The sequence below is a fragment of the Gobius niger genome, assembly GCF_951799975.1.
Source record: "Gobius niger genome assembly, chromosome: 6".
In the NCBI taxonomy this organism is placed as follows: domain Eukaryota; kingdom Metazoa; phylum Chordata; class Actinopteri; order Gobiiformes; family Gobiidae; genus Gobius; species Gobius niger.
The window spans coordinates 20013226-20041181 of NC_136857.1; the positions used below are offsets into that span (position 1 = coordinate 20013226).

Consider the following 27956-nt stretch of genomic DNA (forward strand, 5'->3'; position numbering starts at 1 on the left):
TCCCCGCTGCATGTTTAGGCGGGGTTTGGAGCACTACATGTATCGAGCATGATTGAGCACATCCGACATTGTCCTGCAGTATAGAGTACGTAGAGTGGTCACGTGACTAGACGTCGATTTCATGGAAGGGGCGTCGGGGAGTGCAAGAAAACATTCAAAAACAATTTGCACACTCTCTTCAGATTTGCCGTGACTTTATTTGTTTAATGGTTGCATCACTTTTTGAACAACATACCCGTGTGGAGTCAACCGTCTTCATTTCCATGCTGTGCCTCTCCTTTCCTTCCAGAATTGTGTGTCTGCTGAATGATGCCACGGGATACAGAGTGCAGGAGGCTCAAGTGGAGGTGTGCATCAAAGACTGCATCAGCGAGGTCTACCGAGCCCTGTCTCCCAGGCCGTTCACCTTTGTGGTAAGGACAAAGCTGATCTATCGGTTCCTCGCTGTGCCGTGAGCGTGCATGTTCGCCCCATGATGCAGCTGGTCCTCTTAGGGCGCCGGCAAAATGTGAATATGCACTGTGATTGTTCGGATTGCATTCAGCATCAAGAGGCAAAAAGAGGCAGAGAGACTGAAGTAACCTCTCAAGATTTCAGAGAAGAAAAAAAAAAAAAGCAACAAAAAGGGATGAATTCGCACCTAAAGAACACGGCGGGTATTAGCAAGACAGTGATGATCGACACTAAAGCCATACTTGCGGAGGAGATGCAATGGATAGGGCAGGCTAACTTAATACTAATGGTAAATGCAAAAATGTATTTGTTGTGTCATTCCATGTCATGGAAAAAAAGCCTTCTACTCGACTATCCTGGATTTTCTTTGAACTTTCTACTTTGAAGTTTGCATCTTTTAGTGTTTCAGGCCAAAATCATGTCTTTTATCCAACATGTTCAGGGTTTGTCCCAGACAGCACTGTAGGTGTAAAGCATAGGATTCATTTTGACAAGCAGAAGTAATGTCACCCTGCCACAGTGCAACTTACTTTGCCTGATCATTTTACACAATAAAATCTTATCCCATACTAATTAGCATTGTAAAATATGTCATATTCCAATGAGGGTAAACATCTGTATGACATTATGAATGTAAACCACAGCCTAACACTGCTCTCTTGAGTGCAAAAGTTGCCATGGTTTAAATAGTGGCTTTGACCGCATGCACATAACACTCGATATTGGTCATAAGAACCTCACATTCCACATCAGCAATTCTCCCTTTTTTTTATTTCACTCTCTCCAGACTCCCTTCTTCACCCGAATCCAGCCGTCCCAGGGGCCCATCTCTGGAGGGACCCGGGTCACTATCGAGGGAGCCTACCTGAACGCCGGCAGCTATGTGACTGTCAACATCGGACAGCAGCCCTGCCACTTCAAAAAGTAAGTTCCACTCTACACTATATCCAACCGCACTCAATGAAATGTTAATGAGCCTGTCAGGAAGCTGGGTCATCACTGGAGGAGAGAATCAGAGAGGATGGTACAGCCGAGACACTGTGGCCTGTTTTATCCTCTTATACATGATATCAATGGGGATTCTTCTCTTATGTGTGCCCCATATATCCTCGACCACTGAGCACGTTAAGTGTAAGTTTGATGTTGTTATAAAGCAACAATAAAACATGTCATGCATACTTGAATCATCATGACAAATCATTGCTCAAATATTTGCCATTCTAAAGAGAACCCTCAATGTTCCAGGCTGAAAGTGCACTTTTTTGGAATCAATTATGCTAAATAATTTGAAGCAATTGCAAGCACACACACTTAACATTAACCTATGTAGTGGAATAGATAACCTAGTATGTATTTCATAATCTTAAAATCCATTTGGAAATCTCCAGTGTAATGCCATTTCGGATTCCAACTGCTGATACTCATGTAATCATAAATCATTTCTGTAGGCTCCTTGTTCCTCGCAGGTAAGTACCTTAGCTGAGCATCTCCTTGTCTGCCCTCACACAAGCCTCGCCTAATCTCACGCATTAAAAAAATCCCGACTATCTCCCCACTTGTGCTGCGTGTCAAATGAAGGGATTAGCCTCTCGCAGCTAATCTCTATTACAGCCCAATGTATGCTAGCTTTGATGTTTTAGCATTTCACATTTCTGCTCATCGTAATCCAACACACGTCGCGCTGTCCCTTAGCTGCAAAAAACTCGCTATACACTTGTACAAGATGGCTTCAATGAGGTTGCTATGGCGACGGACTAAAAAGAGGAGGGGGTGGGGATGTTGTGTGTTTCTGTTATTGCTTCTGTTGCTCCCAGTGGGATTGCTATGGTATATACAGGCGCACAGTAAAATGAATGCTATACACACTTGAGTGCTGTGAAGTCATGGCCCAGAAAAGCAGCCGCCGCTCAACTGTGCTAAATACATATTAGATAATGTCGCTGCCAGGAAGCACACTCCAGACTGCAATTGAAATGCTATTTTGCCCGTGAGACGTCCAAGAAGTCGCACTTATACATGCTCACACTTAAAGAATGTGATTTTATTTATAGACATATTTCATTCCAATTCAAGAAGCCATGAAAGTGCGAACTGAAATGTTGCTACTGAGATAGCAATGTATTTTTAGTAGTATTAGGGTCAAATAAAATAGCACAATGCACAAACAAGACGTCAGTGAGGGGGCAGCAAACATTAGCAAGTGTGAGATGTTTGTCAACTTCAGACTATGGTGTAGCAACTGTAATCCTGCCGCGGTGCATGTTACAGTTGAACCAATAAAACGCTGGGAAGCACGTAGAGAGGGAGTCAGCGTGGCAATCGCAGACGGTGAAAAACATAGACGTAGCATTGCTTTTAGCTGCGGAAAGCGTAATAGTGGGCAGGCTCCGGTAGATCTTTGCTGTAATGGACTTTGCACTGAAACTTTTTTTGGCCCTCAACACAGGCTTGTCATTCTTACCTACGTGCAATTGTTTTCCTTTGGCTATTTTTATTTTCATTTGTGCCCTACATATTAATATGGGAGTTGGCTCCAAAAACCTATCTAAATTGCTAGCATTAGCAAGCTTACGTTAGCCCGCACTGAGTGCTATGGGGAAAGCCTCTCAGTCCATCGCTGCTCTACAGTCTATGGTGGGGATGTAGTCAGGGACATTAGTAAGTTTGTGAAATATGTTTTATCTCCCAATGAAAAGGAAAAAATTGAGAATTATATATTTTAATGGATTGCGTGTCCTGCGGAGTGGACAAGGATGGCCAGTGTACTTACACACAACACTGTTCTCAGCACTATGGGTTTGAGCCCAAGCACTCTCTTTACCCTTCTCCAACCTCTGTTGTCCTGGCAAATAAAGCTTCTGGGCCAAAATATCAAAAGAAAACATCAAAAGAAAAAAAAAACAGGAGGACAAAGAAATAGAAGTTTTAGTTTTTTTTAAAGTTATAACCAAGTTAACTTTTCAGTTTATTTTGTCAACATCCAACCTAAAATAAATAAACATAAAATAATCACATTGTTGAACACAGCTTCTTCAAAACACAATTTCATATGTAAATTTGCACCGTGTTGTGCCCAATTCATTAAAATGAAACTGTTGGCTGAAAAGAGGGGCAATGCTTAACTTCCGCCTGCATTCAGCATTTGGCCGCATGTCGACCAAACTTAATAGAAAATGTAGAATTGACGCACACGGAGAGGCCGCTCTAATGTGGGGAGCAGGGGTTGAAATTGAATGTTCTATGTGTGTAATGTGTTGATTCCAACTGGTGTAATGAAAGTAACATGCTGGCTTTAATTACTACAGCAATTTTCATCCAGCAATTAAATCAAACCCACTGCATTAGAGTTTCTCTGTGCAGGGAGATTTTAGCCGCTGGTCACTTTTCACCAGCCATGCAAAATGTTTTCATGGCTGCCTCCAAATTATCTTACTTTAGAGAAAGGAAAATGTGTTATATTCTCAAGCAGGAAATTGTCAGTGAACCATCTTTGGTTTGAATAATACTAAATGAAACTGGGTGATGTCATGTTCCAGTTTAATTTAGCTTACTATCACTTATGGATTAAACACCCAGTGCCTTCGCCTTGAGGGATGATTGCTGTTTGGACCAACCAGCCCTCATATCAAAGCATTTTCTTCCTTTACAGCATTGGGCGGAGGATATACTTTGGCTCTGTCATGTACTGGGGGGATAAAATGAGAATTGCATCTTTGTGTTCAGGAGAAATGCTCGTGAGATTGTGTGCGTCACACCGGCTGGATTGACCGCTGGAAGTGTGTCTGTACTGGTGGACATCGATGACGCTGAGCTCAGGAACCCAGAAGTCAAGTTCAACTACACTGAGGACCCCACTGTTCTGAAGATAGAGCCCGACTGGAGCATCGCCAGGTCAGTGTTTCAACCTGCCAGCCTTATGTTCCATTTATTTATTCATGTGTTTGTTTGTGTTGTCTTTGTAGTCGTTTTTTTAGTCTGAGGGGGTCATAAGTGTTAGCAGGGGATTTGCGCACAGCTATGTGTGGATGTGTTTGAAATGACATGTATGGCAGTATTATGACCCCAAATCTTACACGTAAAAGAGAGAATGCTGCTTGATTGAAAAATGCTTAAATGACTTGGCTGCTGATCCACTTTTGCAGTCGCATTTAGCACATGAGCAAACGCTTGGTACATGACCCTCATAGTGTTTTTATACAATGAATTATTTTCATATTTTGATCAGGATAAAGCAAAGCTGTGTAGGTGCTTGTAATGAAAATGAGATTATCAACTAACTAACTGATACATGACATTGCTAGCCTGGCTAACACCAGACTAAAATCACAAGTGATATTTAGTCTGGGGACCACCAATTCATTTTCTCGTAGGAGAGGTGTGGTTTACGATCGTCCATACTCGTTTATTGGGCGATACGAAAAAAAAAAAAAAAAGTCTCATGCGTCTGCACGTAGCCATGGCCAATCGTATCATCGTATGAGATGACGTATGACGTACCCGCTGTAAACTTTTGAGCTAAATTATTTAGAACAAGGTCTAAAGCTTGATCAAAAAATACCATCGTGTCTGCTGCTGTCACGTTGGATCCGTAAATAAACTTTTTTTTTATTATCCGTAAATAAACTACAAGCTTCCATATATCGAATAGCGCGTCATCGTCTTGCCGTCCCTCCTCGCTCTGTGATTGGTTCCCGAATCCACCGGAGATTTCGGCCATGGTCCCCAGGCTGTTGTGCAGTTCGAAATAATTTGAGCGCACACAGCAGCATGGTGTTAGCCAGGTTATGACATTGCTGCAATGTGGTACGCATTGTAATCCGGTTTATTTTTTCAAGCTGTGGTAATCAAACTATTTTCTTGTAGTACAGTAAACTTCTTTTGGCACCATAAACCTACTTCTTAAACGTGACATTTGTGGAGGGAAAATAAACAAACAATGTGCACTGTTGTGTGCCTTAATATGTAGTGCATTTTCCTCCAGTGCGAATCAGGAAGTCAGAGACTAAATTGACATAGTTAGCATTGGTGGTCTGCCTTATTCGCATCTCAACTCTGTCTCACTATGAACTCTGGCTGAGACATGCGTCTAATGAATTCAAGTGAACAATCGAGATGTGTGGGAGCTTTAATTTGCACTTGATTCATGTGTACAATGCTTTGTTCTGCATAAGCTACATTGGCTCTTTTGGGGAAAAAAATATTACAAGAACAAGAATTGTATCACTTAGTTCGGTGGGAGACATCAGATTTTGTCGGGTAGAAGAAAAGCGGTAAGTATACCAAAACAAGATTTTTTTTCATTGATTCATTTATCTGTCATTAAAATGGAAGAGAACATTTCAGACATTTCTTTCTGGCTAAAGCAGGGAGTCACATTCGATTACAGCCTTAATGTGGGAGCAAAAAAACATGTCGGCACTTCCGCAGATAGCTGTTCTGACAGGGACTTTGATGGAGTTAAATTGAAACCACCCTGAAAGATTTTTCATCTGGGACATTTTGCACAGTGGAAATCGGCAAACTCGCGAACCTAAGTCTGTCAATTTATTCAGATCATTAATTGTTTGAACAAGGCTTGTGATTGAGGAGCTCGCCGATCAGCTGACAGCCAAGAAATTCATTTGGTAATGGAACGTAACTTTGCTAAGTGTTTCTGCGCCCTAGCCGCCCACGAGCTGTCAGGAGGTTTAGAGCAGTCACGGCTAAATGAAGGAAGAGCTTCCACTAGTCAGCATCGGATATGACAGGAACATCGCAGGGGAGTAGACCCAGCCAAAGAGTTGCACATTAAAGGGATTTACAGGCAGGGAGGCCAGCCCGGGCTCTCACACTTGATGGATGCCGACTAGTTTCATGGCTTTTGCAAAGACTATCCAGAGGTGTGTGGGTTTCTTACCAGAGAGCGACTGGGAATTGCAGTATCAAACTCTGAGAGACAATATGCAGAAAACCAATATACAGGGAATTGTCAATAGATTGTAAGAACAGTAGCTAAGTTATGACAATTTTGAGAAATGGGTCTTTGCTATAAACCATCTTCTTCCACGAGTTCTGCTTTGGAGTTGAAGGTAGCATATAGTAGAGCCAGCACTGGTAGCAATGACCAATGTCCACGATAAAAAACTTTATGAAGTGAAAGTTAAGCTGCAGATTGAAAGTTATGCCCACGAGTTTGCCTGAGGGTACCTTACCTTCGGCAAGTGTGACATGGTGGTTGCACCTTTGAATATCTGTTACTATAAAAATACTAATGCATGAGTATTCAGATTTTCCAAAATTAAAGCAGTACTAAGTAACTCATGCCCGTAGAGGCCATAAGCGCCACTGCAGGTCTCATAGCATGTTCCCTTTTCATACTCATTAATTGTCTGTGAGAGTAAATACTACGCTGACAGAAAAGATAAAGGAAGAGAGGGATCTTGTACATCCAATTACACAATGGAGATCATTTTTTTCACTCAAACTTGGCTGTAAATACTGTTTAACTGGCGCTAGCCCACAGATAGCTTTGCACGTTAGCCTGTTAGCAAAAAGTACTGTAAATAGCCTGAATAAGGTAGTGATGACGCTCGGAAAACTTTTTTTATATTTCTTTGGCGCGTATCTCCCATTGTTGTTCTCCTGATTTGGCCTTCCTCTGCGCCGCTCCTGACTACTCCGTGCAGTGACTCATCAGTGGCTGGAGCAGGTACACACAGACTGGAGCTTGTTAGAGTCCAGTGCTCCTGATTTCTGCCTTTCTCCCTTCACTCTGCGGGATGGGCCGATGGGCAGCTGTGCCCCAATCACCGCCCTGTCCCCCCACCGCGCCCGCATGAACCAGTGTGTGTTTGGAGAGCTCCAAACAGGGGCATCGCGAAGAGAAACAAACAGCTGATTCCCCCACTATACCTTCAGCCGGCACTCTGGCTCTTTCATCATTGAGCCGTGCAGGACGGATGGACTGATAGCTACTCTGCTGCGGTGTGACTCAGAGTATCTGGAGAGAGTTTTGACGCATGTCTTAGAAAACTTACCATTTAGAAAGTTGAGGTTTCTCCTTCAAGCTTGTGATCAGCCAACCAACAGGATGTGGTGTTGATGTCGGAGCGTAGTTTGGATGTGAAAGGGCTTATTTAAAGGTATATTTGAAAGACTTCACACAATTACAGAGTCCACTGAGAAGAGCGTAGTCCAGCTCGATAACTAGAGAGCAAACAATGGTCTTTACCAGTGGGGACAGACAACAATGTGTGGTCTGGTTCAGTATATATATGTATATATATATACTAGCTGAGACCCGGCCTTCGGCCGGGCCTCGCTAGTCTCCACATGTGATATTCAGAGATTGTGAGTGACTACAAAGAAATGTCCAACCCGTCACACAGTTCAGCTGTAGACCAGTGGTTCCCAACCCATTCCAAAAACTATGGCCACTACAAATGAGTAAAAGAATGAAGGCTCAAAAAAATTTCAAACAAACTGCAATTGGAGTGTTTGATGCACCCGTGCTCCTTTCTTATAAAGTACGACAATATTTTCGCAAAACTTGGGGAACAGGATTCAAGAGACAGTGGAATAATTATGGATAAATATTAGGGGTTCAGCTGTAACGGTTTGGTTGACGGTGCAGGACCCGTGGTTTGGTGCATCACGGTAGAGTAGAATAAAAAAAAAGAATGAGTAGGTTTTGAACTGAAATAGCCTAATGATCGTTATTAGACAGTATTTATAACCTTACCAAAAAATTGGCAATGCTTTCAAAGCTGCTTTAGAATCAAATGTACCTCTGGGCTCACAATACGTGAAAGCAAAATAGAAAACAAAAGGTACAGCAGCAAAGTAAAAAAAAAAAAGGAAAAAAAAAAGTACGCAGTGCAGGCCATGCGCTCGTTAAGTGGTTTCATTTTCGCATTGACTCACACGGAGGAGAAATCAGTCGGAGCAGCGCGTTTGATTAGAGGCTCGTGTTTGAGCAGGTTTTGGGCACGCACGCACACGCACACACACACACGCACACATCGCCCTGTTTGGATGCGCGCACACGCACGGCAGTCAGATCTCGTGCACTCACGTTGTTGTGACGGCGGGGCAGCACCGCGGTCCATATGGACCCGTGGCCAATGCCCGCGGCCGGTGGGACCGTCACGTGTGGGCCGGCCGATGATGTCCACTCACACACTCAGTACTGTCGCCAGGCTTCCTGGTGTTCCCAAACGGTCTCCCATCCCAGTCCTAACCAGGCCCTTCCCTGCTTAGCTTCGGAGGAACGGTCTCCCATCCCAGTTCTAACCAGGCACTTCCCTGCTTAGCTTCGGAGGAACGGTCTCCCATCCCAGTTCTAACCAGGCACTTCCCTGCTTAGCTTCGGAGGAACGGTCTCCCATCCCAGTTCTAACCAGGCACTTCCCTGCTTAGCTTCAAAGTCGGTATGGGAAATAAACATGGCGGCGCCCAGGCGGCGGCCATTGAGATAGCGTTTTCTATAATAGATATATATATATATATATATATATGTGAGCACAAATCCAGAACAATCTATTGAAATATTGAGAAGCCATGGCTGTGTATTGTTTTTTGTATGCATCTTTGTGGACGTTTGTGCAGAGATACGCATGTCCAAGCATGATGATCACAGTATCACTGGAGACACAGAGACGGAAAAAAAAAGAGAATGAAACAAAAGTGCATTAGGAGAGAGCTGGGCTGGGGATATTCCATTCAGGACAGAGACAGCACTTCAAAAATAAATCACTGTCAAGAGCGCTCATGTGGGACTGAGGCAGGGATCGGTGTGAGAGGAGAGGTGGAAGTGGAATTTTGATAGATATATTCAAAACTGGTGGAGAAAATAAAATGGATTGTAAGGAACTATTTTAAGTGCTTCCATATTGGATGCAATTTTAGTTGTAAATGCATACAGTGGGGAAAAAAAGTATTTGGTCAAAATCCAATAGAATGTCTATGTGAAACTGACCAAATACTTTTTTCCCCCACTGTATTTAGTTTATGGGCTTAGAACGTCAAAATGTACCAACATGCTGTTCCACAACTCTACAGTTGCATCATCTAGTCGCTCTTATTCCAATTGGCCAGTTGCTAGAGCGGGGTAGACTTTGAACAGTTGCCGAAAAAAGGTACCAATTCTGTGCAGTATAGATATGGGTATTGAAACTTGTGAAAGGAAGGACACTGATAAATATGTCTTTTTTAAATTTTATTTTATATGTAGATTTGTTGTTTGATACTACTGCTTTTAAAAGAACTCCAATATGCACATGAAAGTGAACATACTGTATGTATAATTGTGGCGTATGAACATTAATTCTTTAAAGCAGTACAAAGTAACTCATGCCCCTAGAGGCCATACGTGCCACTGCAGGTGGTGTTGTAGTATGTTGCGTTTTTTGACTCATTAATTGTCCGTGAGATTAAATACTACGCTGACAGAAAAGACAAAGGGAGAGAGGAATATTGCACATCCAATTACACAATGGAGATCATTTTTTTCACTCAAACTTGGCTGTAAATACTGTATAAGTGGCGCTAGCCCACAGTTGGCTTTGCCCGTTAGCCTGCTAGCTTCTTCTTCGTGATTCCATTAGTGTGTATTGGGGCCTCTGATTTGTAGGCAGCAAAGTTGCAATTGTGGTTTTCTGGCCAGAGACACCAGGGAGAGATGAAAGACCCCGCCCCAATCATCCTATTAAAACTTGTATTACCTCCAGAGGGACTATGGAAAGGATTTATTAAGGTAAACAAGTTACTAAGTACTGCTTTAACGTTTTAAAACAAAACAATCTACACACAGCTTATGAGTTGCCAGAAAAGGCTTGAAGCTCCCCCAGAAGGCAGCAGTGGAAAATGAGGAACAGAAAATATAAGGTTTCATTTTGAGCAATTGACCCGTTAGCAAAACCAAAGAACACACTTAACTGGTAAAACTGAAGGGTCTGATAGGTCTGGTGATCATTTTTTTGGATTTTGAAAAAAGAAGAAGAAAAAAGCCAAAAAGATTCAGCATATGTCCCATTTAGGCGCATTGAGTTACCACGAAGTGCGCGGTATCAATAAACGTGCCTTGCCTTTAAACTGCACACATTTGATAGAGTTGTGTTGGTATAGTCAGAAATATCTGCATAACGAGAGAAAGTATAGAAGACACAATTTTCAAAAAGGTGCTGTCTCGCCTCGTCTCACAAAAATCCTCCTCATTTGAATGTGCCCTCTGCCAACCCTTTCCCTTGTTAATCAGCTATCTCTATACTACTGCAGGATCAGAAATGCGAGTGCATCCTGTAGATGTTTTTGATATGCAAAAATGTTGCTGTATAGGGCTTATTAACTAAACCAGTAATTGCCGAAAACATCTCCTCATTTGGCAGAGCTTTCACTTACAGAGAGGGGATGATCAGAGACATGTTGATAAAGTTTCTTATTCATCATAACTTTTAATAGTATTACATAACGTTTCCTTTTAAGCATTAGTATACACAGACCTATGTGAGGAAAATGTGGCAAGATAGAAAGAAAGGCGGTTGTTTGGTGATAATAAAATCTATTTTCTTAACACCTGTGTGCCTCCTCCTCACCAAATGGCCAGACAGAAAAGAGATTAACACGCCTATGCACCAATGTGAGACGCTTTTTTTTCTTCTTTTCTCAACAATAGGGCACCATGCTGATCGAGTTTACACCTAAAAGATAATTTATTAAAGTCAACAAAACTGGATCCCATACAAAGAACATAATAGCCCTCGGTACACGCATAACTTAGTGGAAATGGCTTTTGTTGTTTGCACAGGTACAAATGTGAATAAAATGAAAAATATGCATATCCCACTAAATCTTTTTTTTTATTGTATATTTTTTCCCATTGGTACTGAAACGTGAGTACAATAAAGCAGCGCGCTACACTCCCCTTTGTTGGTCATTTCACCTGTTTATAGTTGACTATAGGACTAATATATAAGCTTTAGCTGTGTTACTGTACCACTCTACAGTCTGACACTAAGAACCCACAGCCATAAGCCACTCTGATGTATAAGGCTGTCGAAATGTGATAATACAAACAGGCCTAATAAAGACATTGTTGAATATGTTAGACAAGTCAAATCCCACCAAATCTCACCCTCTGCCACTCCAATATGCCCACAGAGCTGAAAACAACTTACAGAGATTAATGGTAAAGACAAATGAATTTTTTATAACCATCATTGTGATAGTGAAATACAATAATAGTATAGTGAGAACACCAAAGGAGGCCACACAGGTCCAAAACGAGAATAGTAAAATGTAACATGTATCCGGGGGGTCAGATAAGGATAAGGATGACACCATGAATCAACCTGAATCGAAGGAGAGAGTGGCTTCTTTTACAAGAGGCCTGAGCACACTGCAATATCCTGTGCCATAGAAGAGTTTTATTTTACTATAAGTCTTGTGCCATTAAAGAGAGCAGGTGCAGGACGTAGATGGAAAGTGGTTCAGTAAAGCAGTGTGGAAATGTTTAAAAATGTCAGGTGTGAAATGGAATTCCAATAGCACATATATCCTGGTTGTAAAACACTTCTCCTTCTCCTCCTTCCTTTTTTTAAAAATTATTGTTAGAAAAACAAAAAAATATTTATATTAATAACTAGAAATAGCTTTGGACACACCTTTTTACACATTTGAAGGTAAACATTTTACAGATCATAATTACATACGGCATCATAATAGGTATTGGATCAGCACTTCATGAAAAAATAAACAAAAAAAGGTATTGATACGTTCTGCTCTTTTTGCTGCCTGAAACAGTCCACATCTTTTGGAAAGATATCAAAATGTATGTACGACAAGCTACACTTAAACCGAAACCTATTGTTCGAGCATATCATCTTTGGATGCTTCAATATAATACGGGATAAAGAGTTTTGTGTAAATCTTTTACTATTGCTTGCAAAATTTCATATCCACTAATCAAAATGTTCCGTCAGTATCGTATCATGAGAATCTGACACTATACTGACATTCTCCTTCCCTGATAGAAAATATGAAGGTGATCCAAACGAAAACCGTCTGTGAAAAATTTGACGTGTAAATAGTAGGGCTGGGATGATGCACTTCTGTCACGATCTGATATGTTTTTCCTTTCATTGTTCTTCTTCGGCTTCTTCATTTTGTTCTATTTCTTCATTTTGCTCTCTTCCTTTTCTTCTTCTTCTTCTTCTTCTTCTTCTTCTTCTTCTTCTTCTTCTTCTTCTTCTTCTTCTTCTTCTTCTTCTTCTTCTTCTTCTCCTTCTCCTCCTTCTCCTCCTTCTCCTCCTTCTCCTCCTTCTGCTTCTCCTTCTTCTTCTCCTTCTTCTTCTTCTTCTTGAACTGCGTCTGCAAGTCCAATGTTTCCATCAAATGTCAGTCCAAAAAGGCTATTTTGTGCGCTTGTGCCAATCTATTGTATTGACTTGTTTTACAGTGGCGGCACGTTGCTCACAGTGAGCGGAACCAACCTGGCAACCATCAAGGAGCCAAAAATCCGGGCCAAGTACGGACAGGCTGAATCCTTCCATGTGAGTATCACCACCAAATAAACCTGTACGCTGTTGCTATACAGTGACATCACACGCTTTATACAACCACTCAGTATATCGTGCAGTCTCTTGACATCACAACATTCAACAACATTCAGTTGGACTTATTGGTTGGTTATTGTTTTTGAAGACTTTTGATTTGACTTCTTATTGTTGCCAAAAACAGTTAATCATCCATAGAGTTAAATAGATGATGAAAGGCAACTGATTCAAATTTGTTTTGACACCCAGTCTGGAACATAGAGGGTTCTGTTTAGTGTGAACATTTTATGTAATACCACCTTTAGGCCCATACCCTTTTTGACGTCGTGATCTCAGAGATTCGACGACACGGCAAGCAACACATTTGTCGTAATAACTTCCTTGCAGAGCGCTTTGTGACTATATGTCTGTGAAAGGCGCTATATAAATAAAGATCTTCTTCTTCTTCTTCTTCTTCCTTCATGGACTGCACCTTTAAGAATGTTCCGTAATGTTCGTGGTGCAGGGAAGGTGGCAGACAGGCTGTAACACTACCTGGGGCCAGAGTTTTTCAAATGTCAGCGCTGTGCACAAGTGTCTCCAATAAAGAGTGTCAGCAGCAGTAAGAGCGAGATGTGAGGGCTTTTATTAGATACACTGTTTACACACTACCCCTCTGTCTCATACCGCGCTCATACTGGAGGCTTAGGAGCGCAGTGTGGAGCAGGACTAAGCCACTACTGCCGTACGCTCCGACTGACGCATTTGATCGTCTGTTTGTACACAATGACATTTAGGATGTGCGATTGTAGTAGAATCGGAAGAGCGGCGTTCAAATGAAGAAATGCGAGTTGTGTCCATGTCATTGCGTTGGGCAAGATGGCAAAAGACATGGAAAAAGTATGTTTTATTGCACCCAAATAATACTTTCATGACACAGTGTATCTTCCATTCAATTCCAGAACTGCACCGTCTACAACAACTCCGTCATGGTTTGCCTGGCTCCCTCCGTCGCCGACTCCGAGTTGGGATTCGCGGAGACGGGCACGGGCCCAGACGAGATCGGTTTCTACATGGATAACGTCAACGCCTTGGTCGTCGTCAATGAGACTTTCAGCTACTACCCGGACCCTGTGTTCGAGCCGCTCAGCCCGACTGGAATACTGGAGCTCAAACCCACCTCCCCGCTCATCCTGAAGGTCAGAAAACAACTTCTAAAGTCATGCACCCCTCCTGCTGTTTCTGAGGCAAACATACACGCGGGAGAAGTCAATGGTTTTCGATAAGATCAAGAAGATGTTTAATGATTAACCAAGTCTTCAACGCCTCATTTTGCAAGAACTTTGGCTTTGAAGGACGAGATGATGCATAATTTAAAACATATAGAAGAAGATTTTGCTGTTTTTGTCTCTAAACGTATTACTATTATTTTTTTGAGGAGCAGTTTATGTCACTCCAGTAAATAAGTAAATATTTCCGCTAAGCTACTCTTGGTGGATGCCTCAGTGACCAGGATGGCTAAAATGCTCCTGAAGATGTATTATTTAGAAATGGTTCATCATATCTCATCACCATCTGTCTTTTGATTCAACGCTAACGCTATTGATTGTGTAGGGAGCGGTAGTCTGTCCATGCGCGATACCTGTCGACGCTCGCTAAATATTTTATTCTGAACTCCGCTCTCGGCCCCGCACTTGTTTTTCTCACATGCTTTCTTCGCTTTCAAGTCGAGCCTCCAAACATATCGAACCCATTTTGTATTTATAATGGCCGAACGCCCCCAAGCAGATGCCCAATGCAGCTCCTTCTTCTCGCACTTTCTGAGCAAAACACACTCCAGCCTGTTTGCAAGGTCTGTACTCGTGTGCCGGATCTTTTAATTGAAAGTGCTCACCTTCCAAGGCCCAATGCTTGTCCTTCAGTCACCACTTTGTTGAGATGCTGCAGCCTGAAGCCCACTTAAATAATACTCTTTTCAATTTGTGTAATTATTTTCCTCGTGCTATAGGACCCTGTGAAGGTGGCAATTATGGGCTTATTTTTTTGCAGTACAAAATTCCCTTTCAATGTATTTATCAGTTTAAAAAAATAACAGCTGCACTCCACTGCCCTCTATATGCCTCTCCACATGTTTTGCTTTCACTTATAACAAATTAAAGGCTATAGGGGTGACCAATAAGATTAATTTAGAGACCAGATCTAGGGTAAATTTTATTGGCTTTATATTGATTTCAGAATAGGGCTCTGCGACAAATCGATTAGTGTTTTTTTTTTTAATTGACGATGTGGAAAATGGCTAAAGCGTAAAATCGGGTCAAGTTAGCGGCTTTTCAGACGGCTCCGTAGCGACTCTTGAGAATAACACCAGTGGAAAACCCAGCGACTTTCTGACCATCTCCGCTGCTTTTCAAAGGCCATGGGTTCTGTGTTGAGTTTAGGGGTGCACAATGTAGTTTTCCACCTCAGAAACGGTGTCTTTTTTTTTTAGTCATGTCTAATGACTTGCCGCTCTCCTCTCACTCTAAGACGAAACAGCGACATGCTTAACTCTGCCCCCTTTCCCCTCATGTGTGAGTCTCCATTGTGACGGTTATCAATAGATACAGAGTGCATCGCGTCATAGAAGGGGACATGGCCTTGCCAAGGGGGAAAACAGAATCTATTGGGAAACACATTTTTTTTTAGCCTTTTTCTGGCAAAATATAAACTTATTTATCACATACAAATAAAGTCAAGTCTAAATCAGGTCCATATGGATGTTTATTCAGCAGATTGTTCAGTAGAAGCGAAAAAACGGCAGTCGTTGCTAATTCTAGCTAGTGTTAGCATGATGCTTCATGGTAGCATTCTCCATTATTTATGTACAGTATTTATGGTCTGTTGAACCACTTTGCTCCTCTCCATGACTTTGTATCTCTATTTAGTAGAAAACTAATCATAATTCATCATTTGTTAAAGCAGTTTGAATAATTAGAGAAAGTTTAGATTTTTCTCCAAATTGTTTTCCCCTTTAACTGTTTTCAAACATGACCATATATGATCAATGAAGGTATTCGAGTCGTCTTCTGTACTCAGTGGTTGGAGTCGGCAGAAGTCGATAGAAGACGACTCGAATACCTTCATTGAAGATGGTCAACCCCTGTACGACTGAGAGCTTACACAGTAATGACCATATATGGGCGATTCCAGAGATGCCGTCTGTATATATCACAGACTGCACTCATGTTTTAATATCAAGAGCAAGCCGAGGCATAGTTAAAAGATATGAAAACAAATATTAAAGTGCTGGACACAAAAATAAACATTTGTGAGTAATTTATCAGGCCTGAACAGAAGGAAAGTCCTGATTCCAGCAGCCGGTGACGTTAATTTGGAATAAAATTGATTGAAATTGTAATCGTTCACTAAATCGCTAAATCACCCTGCCCTACTTCAGAGGCAAACCAAAGCTTATACTGAGAGTTCTCACTTAACGGTTATTGGTAAATCCTCCTGACCAATCGATGCAGAAGGTGTTAGGCTGCATGTGTCTGATGTTGCATAAAGTTGCATTATACAGAAAATACTTATACTACAGTCTATGTCACGTCACCCACGTCTAGTTGTAAATGTGCACAGATGATGTTGACTTGATGGCGAACCAAAGGAATAATGTTTGTTCTTGCACCATAGTGTCCATTGCTTTTGGCCATGTTGTTTACCTACAATAGTTAAAAAGGTGTTAACAAAAAAAAGAGGAAGCTTTTGAAATAAAGTCCATTCCCCCAACCCCCACATGAAGCTTTCATACCAGAACCCAAACCCGCAAAAGCTGCCTCTTTGGCTGGATAAATCTCCCTCTTATTCTTGTATGGAGCACACCTGACGCCTGAGATTGGAAATTAATTGCGTGGCGAGAATCCTCCAGAACAGCTCTCCCCTTTAATAAATTGCATTTTTGCGTCCATCTCATCAGTGCTCCCAACAAGCCAAGCAAGAGATTTGACAATTACCCAGAAGCTCGGTGCTAATAAATGATCATTTAGGAAATAAATGGCAGTGGTTACGCTGCTTTCAATCTCTCCACGGTTATAAACATGCTCCCGTGCGCAGGAAAATTGATTGTGTAAAATGTATACGTGACAATAGATTTTTTTTTAAGCCTTTTATAAATGTGTCCTTTATAGTTATCCTGGAAGCACCTGAATTATCATCCAAGTCCTGACCAAACCTAACTAAAGATCTGGAGATGGATCCCGGGTGCGCCTCCGTGCTATTGCCCACTGCTTCCAACAGATCGCCTTAGCTCACTGAAGGATAGGTGAAATGTAGAGGACAAATTTCAGGATAAAGTACATCCTTTCCTTCTGCAGCAAGGATATTTTGATGTATCTCCATCCAACTTTAAATCCTCCTCCCACCAGGCCTCCCTTGCATGTTAGCCACATTGGTGAAATTCAAATTAGTTGTTCACATTTTACAGAAATGTGAAGATTTGACTTACAGAAACAAATTGCATTGTTGAAGGCTGCAGGTGAATAGGGACAGCTTTTAAATTTAAAGATATCAATTTGAAACTCTTGCTGTATATTACAGGCATAAATATGAGGGAAAAAAATATTGCAAGTTTTATGTCATTTTCTGTTTTCATATAAAAAATAAAGCGTTGCCTAAAAGTTCCCAATGTTTTTGGCGATGAAATCTGAATAACGGATTGAGCCAGATTCAAATTTGTGGTTTTATTTTGTTGAAATATGAGTTACCAAGCCTTTTTTAGAAGGGATTTTGGATATCTTGTTTAGTTTTAAAATAAGCTGTTTTTCAGTGGAAAAATCTGTAAGAAAAAAATATTTCTCCTTGTTTTTAGACATTTAGACAAAAATCAATAAATCAGGCTAGGAATTAGATATTAAAAACTCCCTCTGAAAGAATCTTCCAAATATTGTTCAGTCCAAGGCTGGAAAATTTTGAAGTCTAAACCTGTAACTGACATAGCCTGGCATAAAGCCAGACTGACTTTATCTATGTATTCATGAATACATATAAAAGTCTGGAATTGTGGTAAAAGGGCACAATTTCCAAATCGAGACTAGGCGGGGCTAATGATCGCAGTTTGAACCAGAGCGAACCAATCAAACACAGAGCCACCATGATTGTTTTTTAGTCTACACATGCAGTCGAGTAAATGTTCTGTTGTGTTGCTGTGGCTTTAAGGACAAGTCCAGCTCATTTAAAACAGAAGAAAGGGCACTGGTATTTTGAGAAAATGGCCCATGAAATTGCGATTTCCTATGTAAATCAATGGAGAAACATTCAATCAGTGCAATATTGAAACATGTTGTTGTTAGGTATATTTTTCTGTTTCCATGTGAAAGCTTATATGTTCAGAGACCAATTTGGCCCAAACTGACAAAAAATGTTTTGCCTGGAGTGTCTCCCCTTAACAGGTAACTGCTGATAGAGTAGTGGATGAAGGGAATGAATGTGAAGGAAAGAATATCAATTATAATGTTAATGTACGGATGTGCAAATAATGAAGATTACTTTACAATTATAATTATTCCCCCATGATCGCGAAAGTAATTAATAAAGAAGATTAAAACTAACTTGGCAATGTGTTTAATGTGAACAAAATGAACGTCAGTTTCTACAGCGGTTCACAGTGTCAGATTGGTGTCGGTTAGAATGTGAGCCCTGTATTGTCTTTACAAGTGAACATACTTGATTGACTGCAAATTGTTCAAAGTATATTTTTCGCATTGTATTGTAATATATTAAATATATATCTATATACGTTTTGTAGTTTCTATGGTAGTTTTTCAGCACTAGTGGCAATGTTTTCAAGTTTAATGAGGACAGACAGCGTCGTCCAACTTTCAACTCAAAGCTCGAATTTCTATATTGTTTGTGTATCTTTTCACTAACAAAAAGCAGCCATGTCTGTTGAAATGAATGGTAGTATTTGCACCTGGAAGCGTCAAAACAATGTGTAATGTATTGTGCTTGAATTCATCATTTGTGCATCAGGTGTGCGTTCTACCTCGCGATAAGTGAGAGATTTACTTCCCCATCGCCACTGTTTCTTGTATGTTTTGATGTTGGCGTGTTGCTGACTGTCTCCGCTCCTCCCGCTTGTGCGCGCGTGTGTGTGTTCATGCGTGTGTGTGTTCATGCATGTGTGTGTGTGTGTGTGTGCGCGTGCGGGTGCTAGAGAGGCGGATTGGTGTTTACGGTGGCGGCCTGCCGAGTCGGCGGGATTGGAGAGCCGAGCGAGCCGGAGTGTCCCACTGGCAGAGCAGCGGGGGGACGCGGCAGCTATCTCCTCTCACTGCACGCTCCAACTCCTTCCCCACTCCTGTCTCTCAACACCACTTCTCCTGCGCGCGTCGGGCTCTGCGCGCGCTCCTCCCTCCCGCCGTGCTTTGTTTTCCTCGCCCGTTTCCTTTTCATTACACCACAAACGGAGAGAGCGTGTCTGATCGGAACAAGTGGGGTTGATATTGTTATGGAAAAGGGTGAGAGGAGTGGACAGATGTTTGAATAGGAACTTTTTTTTTTTTTTACGTGGAGGGAAACAAGGAAGAAGCAATTTGTTTTTTGTTTGGCACCGGCGTTGTGTCAAATCCTTTAGAGTTGGGTTTTTGAATAGCCCTGAGCCATGTGTAGCTTGTTTCGCTCCATATTGCGCATCATAATGTCAGAGTTTGTTCTTATAGGATGCACATTTTTATTGCGGTCCTTGCTTTGCAGTGAACCACCACCCCGATAAAAAATGATCTGGAAACTCGAATTGAATCTTTAAATTGCTTTGTAAGTGATAAGTCTTCCTATGCCCTTATCTGTGTGACATTTTCTCTTCTTCTTCTTCTTCTTCTTCCTCAGGGGCGTAACCTGATCCCAGCAGCCCCAGGGAACAGCCGTCTGAACTACACGGTGCTGATCGGGGAGACGCCCTGTGTGCTCACTCTGTCTGAGAGCCAGCTGCTATGTGAATGGCCTAACCTCACCGGACAGCACAAAGTCACGGTCAGTTACCTGCTGTAGCTGTGGACGCAACCCCTGACCTGCAGGCACTATGGCTGAGTAAAGAGTTAGTTTAGAGACTGTAAAAAGCACTTATTCTTTAGGAGTTTAGTGAAAGACTGAACTTAGTCCTATTTTTAATATATGGCAATACAGAGTGATGGAGTTCGTGACCTCCCAGTTCTAACTTCCTGTCTCATGTTTCTCAATGCCTTTTTTTTTTTTTTAATGGGTAAAATTACTATCTTATAACGGTGTCCTTGATGTGCTTGACGTTGGTCAGATGAACTAACTTTAAATGAAAACGTAAATAGAAGGTCGTGAATAGGTTGCGTTCACACCTCTAAAATGTGATGATGTCATAATCTCAGATAGAGGGCAGGGACCAATACAACTCTGGTTGAGAGGAGGTTTTTAGGAGGAAAAATCCCAGCATACAGTACACAAATAAAAATAATAGTTACCGCACACTGCCAACATTGCAAAAAAAAAAAAAAAAAAAGTTTATTTGGATAAAATCACCGTTTCAGTCCTGAGACTTCAGGCAACTTGCCTGATCGCCTCAGCACAGAAACATTTTTTTTTTTTTTTTTTTTTGCAAGGTTGGCAGTGTGCGGTAACTATTATTTTTAATAGAGAAAGAGTTTTTGAAAGAACTCTCAAAAAAATACATTCACCAATGTTGAAATTGATCATTATTTGGAACTGACTGGATCCACAAACTCACCACATTCATCTTACAGCTGAAAGTCCTTTATCTGACAAACAACAGTAATATCGTTTCAATATTGTCTCCACTTTTGGACACCTTTATGAGACATTCAGCTGACCTTTGTCCCAGTGTTGTGAGAGAAGATACACTGAACATTGTGACCATTTTGTTTCATGTGGATTGTCCTAGTAATGATAGTTGTGAGTGCAACACAACAGATCGACATAACCCAGTGTGGCGTGTTTACATGCATGAGTCTCATGTGTGTTCGTTAACATGCAGTGTCCAAATACACAAACAAATACATAATACCAAGCCCCTTGTTGGTTGTGGTTCATTTAGTTTTAGTTTTATGAGTTTTTGAACATTTCAAAGTTAGCAGTTGTCAGACCTATGGTTACATGACCATTTGTATGAAAGTCCCTGCTCCAGTCCTTGTGTGTCTGATATTCCTGCCGTTAAATATAGAGCCAGTATATAAAAGGAGCCCTAGGTTCTGCCACAGTTATACCCTGTGTCACTCTTATATTATAGACGTAAGAGAATTAGCCCTGTTGTCATTTCCGAACCATTTGCTGAGATGAATCCAGGCACACTTCAGTGAGCGGGCACCAGGCTGCTGTTAAATATGGAACGCCTCATTAACATGTTGATCTTTGCTGGCCTTTGGCGCGTTCAGGCACAAATTAAAGAGCGGCAAGTTTACTTTTCTCTCTCAAGAAGCAGAACGGAAATTAAAATGTACAAAAAGCTTTGGAGGTGGTTTTAGGAGTTAATCCGTTAGAGCCGCAGCGTGCAGGATCTTTTCCTTTACTTGAGTTTATTTGTAGATGAAAGTTGTAGCTTCACTGCTAAGGTTGCCTGTAAACATGCAGTCTCTAAACAAGATGCAGGAAGTCAAATGCATGACAATGTGCTCATCCTAATGAGTTTAAGATTTGGTTTAGACATTGCGCACAATTTTGACATGATATAGTCCATCTTAGACCTCTTTCAGATTATACATCTTGACCTGTTGGCATTTGTAAGCTAAAGTTTTTGGTTTTTTTTGTTATGAAGTGGTACTTGAAAGGTCAAACATTTGTGGTTTGTGGTGTGAAATGTCTAAAAGATTAAAGATGTAGTGGTGTAGTGGGTGCTGCACAATTTGCTTTGCTAGCCTTATATCTGAACTAACTTGCCTGACAAAGCCTATGGGCCAAAGGTCTTTAGGAAAAGTAAAGAAAGACAGAGACATGCACAATAGACTAAGACCTGACCAAGTTCCTGACTTAAGATCAACAGATGGATCCCCGGGAGCTGCACCGTGGCCGCCCGCTATACTCCTGACAGGTTGCTCAGAGTCACTGCTGGAAGGATGGGTTAAATGCAGAAGACAAGTTTCCCTGCGGGGACAGCAATGTCAACAAATACAAACTGACGTTCCACTTTGTTACATAACTATCCAGCAGAGGTGGAGATTTCAAGCTGCATTAGCATTCTGATAATCACCCCATTCAATGTCAACGTGAGATTGCTGCAATTTGCTTTAACCAAAAATATTAGCTTCCTTTGGTCTGGACTTTCTAAATGCCTTTGCATGTTATGCTAGCGAAGCTCAATCACTGTCAACAGTTTCCCCTCTGCACAATCCCCACTCTGCAAACCATCAAAATACAGTATTATTGTCATAGATCACTGTGCAAAGGCCCTGGGTTATTTTAAATGGGCTTCCATTGATCTTACAACAAGAAGTTTACAAACAGACTGAAACGGAATATTAGCAAAAGCAATTCCACTTAATAGCCTTGAGGAGTTGACTTTTTAGCATGGCAGCATCCATTTGAAGTGTTTGTGAAAATATTCAAATAAGGACACTGCATTAGGTCTTTTCATGCACCACACTGAAATGTGCGGCTGGCTTTATGACAGCGCCGATGCTAATTCTCTTGGTAGACATTTGAAGTTGTATAACCCACATCCATCTGCATTGTGACGCCTCTCTGGTATGAACAAACAGTTATTATAGACAGTGCAGGAAGTTTCAAGGCAAACCAAGAACACTTTATTTTGTTTATTTTGTTAAGTCTTTAATAGAGCCATTTTTAATTTGCTCTTCACTTGCTGATATTGAAAAAACAGGAATTGATTAAGCGCTGATTCCCACATAATTCAAAACATTCTTCAAATGCCCCTTGTCAAAACATGATGCCCCCCACAATGTAGTTTGCATAAGAAAGAAAAATCCCACCTTAAATAGAGGATATAAAGCTGATTCTGTTATGACATTTTAATTTTGCAATGTTGGATTGCATTGTGTCGCCTTCTGCTTGGTCGTAAAGCTGTCGGAGGAGTCCTTGCCCTCAACAAGGTGCTTTATGGCTGTGGGATAAATGAACTGCAACATAATTAAATTCAAGTCAATCGTCAGACAATTATCAGAGCCATTAATTTATTTTATGGGCCCACTCTTTACCTTGTCATGACACTACTTCAACATTAGAAAATTACTTAGTCGACAATTAAAAGTGAGCCCAATCAGACGCTATTGTGCTCAGCAGCTTGGACTAATGATAGCTTTGTTCCGCACACTTAATACAAAGCAAACATCTTTCTTTTTTTTATCATTACAGACTGACCTGTTACATATGTGACAATTTTAGTACAGCTCTGGGTTACTGTATTTTCCGGACTATACGTCGCGTTGGAGTAAAAAAAAAACTTATGGTATGCTAACGTAGCACATTGATGGCTAGCTACATGAAGCATAAACAACAAACCAAATAGGTGTCTAGCATGTTATCGTCACATAAACAGTTTAGATAACTTTAGCATAAAGAACATACCAGACTCTCCATCTCACTTCTGAACAATCGCCTTGGCAACTACAAGGGCACAGAGGTATTAACTGCTCCACTGACAAGCCTCTCCCGGCAGCACGTTTTTCAAGCTCTCATTTGTGAACTCGTTCCTCTAGCTGTGGCCATTCAGCTTTTAGCCCATGACTAGCTTGGTTTGTTTTCTTTAATGCGGTAAGAGTAACCTCCGCTTTTCGCAAGTCCCTAACACGTTTCTCGCTCACTCCAAACTTTCTTTCTTTCTGCTGCTCTATCAGCCTGCAGTGCCCTCTAGCGGCAAGCGAAATTATATATTTGAATAAAAAAAATAATTAAAAAACACATATTAGTCACTCCGGAGTATAAGACGCACCCCCAGTCAGACTATGAAAAAAGTGCGACTTATAGTCAGGAAAATATTATTAAGAGTCTAACCTTGTTAAAATTGTTGGTGTCAGGATTTGTCTTGTTGAGATGTAGCAGCTCTTATGATAAGAACTGGTCTCTTGATGTGACACTATTGTTTCCAGATTGCTGAAGAAGTTAGGTCAAATGTGTTCCTGTGGCTGCTACATCTCAACAAGACAACAAATCCTGACATCAACAATTTTACCACATCAAGAGACCAGCTCTTCACATCTGAGCCACGATATTGATATAAGTTCCAAGCTGGATGGAGTAGCTTGCTGTTATTGTTGATGAGTTGTTGAGGAAACACCTTCAGGGACACATAGAAACAGTTGAACTCCAGACAGAAATGCCCCCTGTGGCTCCGGAATCAAACCTGTGATAAGTGTTTGCAATGGGAACATAGTCGTACACTCAGATTCACTTATTTATTTATGATTTCTTTTACATGAGCATGGACGGCCACGCTCGCCAATTTTGCTGTGTCCTGGAGTTATACAGAACATAAAAGAGTGTATTAAAAATAGATGGGTTTGTTGAGGTTGCTGCTGATGCGCAGACACTAAGCCTGTCTGGGAGCACTAATCTAGCAGCCCCGTTCAACTTTCTGATGCAATATGGAACAACTTTGGCGAAGCATTCAAACTCTTGTTGCATGTTTAGTCCTGTCACCAGCGCGTCGCTTTGAAGCCGTTGTCATGGGCCCATCACCGCCTCCGTCCCGGGCTGTCATTGCTGTGTCACTACGGGGCGAAGCGCAGTCAATGCGGAGCCGTCCCCACACCCAAACGTCTTATTCATTCTGACACATGCACACTTTGAAATTCACAGTGCCACTCCTGCAGCAGCTGTTCTAGGGAAGGTCACTAGGGTTCCAGCAAAAGTCTACGTAAGTGCAGGAATGTACAAGAGATTTGTCCGCGTTTGAATGATCAGGGAATTGATGAGGTTGGCCTTGGTATTCTTTCGGAGTAAATTGGATGCGACCTCTGCTTTGGAGCGGCAGTTCACATTCAGACCCACGACATGCAGTTCTTTTTGTAAAAATATTTGAAATATTATTTAATTATATAACGCTTTTCACAGACAGGGGTCACAAACTGCAAATGGAACACATTTTTTCTGTCATCTTCGATGTAACCTTGCACAGAAATCCACGCCTGCATTTTCTATCTGTTCAAGAGCAGGACCGTCTGGAACTTTGCTAACAGCTTATATATCGCTCCAATCACAGACCCCTTTGCCACAACAGGAAGACCGAATTAACCACAAGTAAAACAAAATCTTAAATGTACTTAACCTGAATGTGCCTGTGTAGATGTTGATGCTTCATCTTCTGTAAGAGGATTATTTTCTGATGGTCAATCACACCCATCGGAACTTTGAAAAAATCCCCCCGATCCCAGACTACGCATCTTTGTAAAGAAGAGGAAAAGCGTGTATTCTGGCTGGAATAGAAGAAGAAAGAACATATTAACATACTTCAGTGTAGGCCCCGGTCATTTTTTTAATGACACGGCAAGTTTGATGAAGGTGAAGTTTGATCTAAAATTCCGTTTGAGACAATACTTTGACACAACAACATTTTAGTCGTGAACTGGAACACTCTTTGACAAAGGGCAAAATAAATTGCTAATTAAAGAGCAAAACAACACACAATCCATCTGGATGCTTGTGCCACTTGACATTTAGGATTATCTGCCAATCTGCAGTTTTCTTGTTGTGATGGAGGTATGCAATTGCAATGCCTATGCAGTGCTCAATCAAACGAATGTCAGAAGCATAGCAGCGATGTAGCAGCAAGGGAGTTGATGTGGCAGGACCAAGTAGCACTTCTCATGTTTATATACTTGACGTGCAGCAACAGAACTTATTGTGTATTCTCTCTAAAACCTCAGCGTGAAACACACCGTGATGCAAAATCCTCAAAATGTCCTTGAAACTTTTTTTTGTTAAATCCCATTCTCTCTCTTTTCTTGACAAGCAACCACTACCCTTTAACTTATCACCCTACGTCCTTCCTCAGATCTTTGACATGCACTCGCCACCAGCCACCACCACTGAACCTCGAAAGCCTCCCTCCTGTCAGCGCATCCATGTTATTCAATATGATCGTCCTCCATCGAACTGTGCCCTCCTTTTTTTCTTTTTTTTGAGCGGGATGTCATGTTGAATATGGCAGCTCAGCTATGTATTGGCGGGGGTGCAGCGCTTGTCTGTTCCGATCTGATCAGCTGTGTAAAGGCCTGTGTTTGGGTTTGTGTTTGCGACCCTGGGAGTTGCGCAGAGAGGGACACAGCTGTAGGCACATGCGTGTTGACCTACTTGATGGGGACCCTAAAGGTTACTCGCATTTGGGGGACGTACTGTAAAAAAAGAAAAGAGTGTCTTTGATTGTCCCCTCTGATGCTCAGCTGTGCGTCGCCAGCTGAGAACCTCCCTGGAGTTTTTCGGAGAAAGTTGTTTGTTGTTTTTGCCGTCAGCTTTTTACCACGAGTTCGTCAGTATAAATAGATGCCTGCCTCGAAAATGTGTCATCTTCAAAGCAATTAGATTTCTTGTGAACTGTCATCATCTTAGAAGTGAGAACAGATAGTACGGGGGAAAGTAGCCTTTTTCATCCAGGACAGAAACAAATCGGCACATGGCATTCACGTGTGAAAAAAGGGTCAGATACAAAAAGGGCATGACATATTTAATTACAGGATTCATACAGTCAGGAATTTGCTGGCAGTTTTGTAAATATGTGAGACTGAGTGTTTTATTGTGCAATTAAGTCTGTCACACAATCAAAATGTAGTATACAGCAAATGGTCTACTCCAGTATTTCTCAAACTGTGGTATGGGTACTATGTTAGGTCCTCAGTTCTTTTGTGTGTAATCATGTTAGTCAGTCTGTAGGTCTGTCCTTATTTAGAAATACTGACGTCATGGCATTTTACTTCACGTGAAAAGTCTGAGAAACACTGCGTATAGGAAATACTGTATTGTGTCCATGTGCTTACTTTAACACAGATGAAATGGCCTATTACTTTCTGTTTAATTCATGTTGCGTACAGAATGTTATCCCATGCCTGACCAATTCAACCTGAAAAGACTCACGTAAACAGAGTGGCGTTAGGAAAGTTTAATTGGACATGAATCATAATTGGGACTCAGACCCCGGCGGAAGATTGAATTAACGATATGAAATGCATGGCGATGATGAATGACAGACAGAATGTCCCCCGGAGTCTGGACACTGGTGGTAGAGGATAAGACCCGGGGCGGCCAGTTGACAACGACGAGCAGAGCTGAGGAGAGGCCAGGCCCAGGAGGGGCGGAGGAGGGTTGCAGCACAGTTGGGAAATGGCAGAGCGATGGATGAGGAAGCTTAAGAAGGGGATCCTGGGTAATGAATGGCTGAAACAGGAATGAGCAGCTGCGGTGATTGGCTGTCGTGAAGGTGTGGCTTGAGATGGGACTGAGATTGGATGATTGGTGAAGAGCTGCTGAGGCAATGAACGAATGCTGCAGGATGGTGTTCCAGGTTGAATTTGCGCTGAAGCTTAGTCATCACCTGGATTTAACTGTGATGATCTAGGGCCGAATACCTGAATGTTATTCCATCAATGGATTTCTTCTTCCCTTATGAGCTTAACCCCCAGTGAGAAGGCTTTGCATAGTGGTCCCACTCTCCCATCATCAATACAAGGTCACAATGAAAAATGAGCGCAACACTGGATCTTTGCAGAAGCTTGTTGAAAGAATGCCACAGTGAATGTGTGCTGTAATAACAGCTAAAAGCAATCCAACAAAATAATATAATAATATTGTGGTGACCTTTTTTTTTCCTTTTTGGTCAGGCAGTGTATTATTATATTATTATCCCCATCGGCAATTTTGTCCTTTGCATCTGGCCCATCACTCAATGCCGATGTGGTAGCCTGTCAGGCGCCGCTCCTAGGGAACCCTTCTGCAGATATTGAGCTGGGTTTTAGTTTGTACCTACAACCACAATCTCCATACAACCACAATCTCTGTCAATTGAATATCTGCAGTTGGTCTTGTGTCCGT

The 27956-nt window shown here is 41.6% G+C and overlaps 1 protein-coding gene and 1 long non-coding RNA gene across 3 annotated transcripts in view; one reads left to right on the forward strand and one right to left on the reverse strand.

The window, feature by feature from the left end:
• The window catches only part of LOC306963912, a 393872-nt gene that overhangs the window by 258503 nt on the left and 107413 nt on the right, over positions 1 to 27956 (reverse strand). The window lies entirely within an intron of this gene.
• The window catches only part of plxna1a (plexin A1a), a 308362-nt gene that overhangs the window by 235905 nt on the left and 44501 nt on the right, over positions 1 to 27956 (forward strand). For both annotated transcript variants that reach the window (XM_079557533.1, XM_079557534.1), the window contains exons 14-19: positions 290 to 413; positions 1241 to 1377; positions 4177 to 4344; positions 12887 to 12980; positions 13925 to 14161; positions 19824 to 19967. In XM_079557533.1, the coding sequence (XP_079413659.1) occupies positions 290 to 413; positions 1241 to 1377; positions 4177 to 4344; positions 12887 to 12980; positions 13925 to 14161; positions 19824 to 19967 (904 nt within the window). The remainder of the gene's footprint in view (positions 1 to 289; positions 414 to 1240; positions 1378 to 4176; positions 4345 to 12886; positions 12981 to 13924; positions 14162 to 19823; positions 19968 to 27956) is intronic.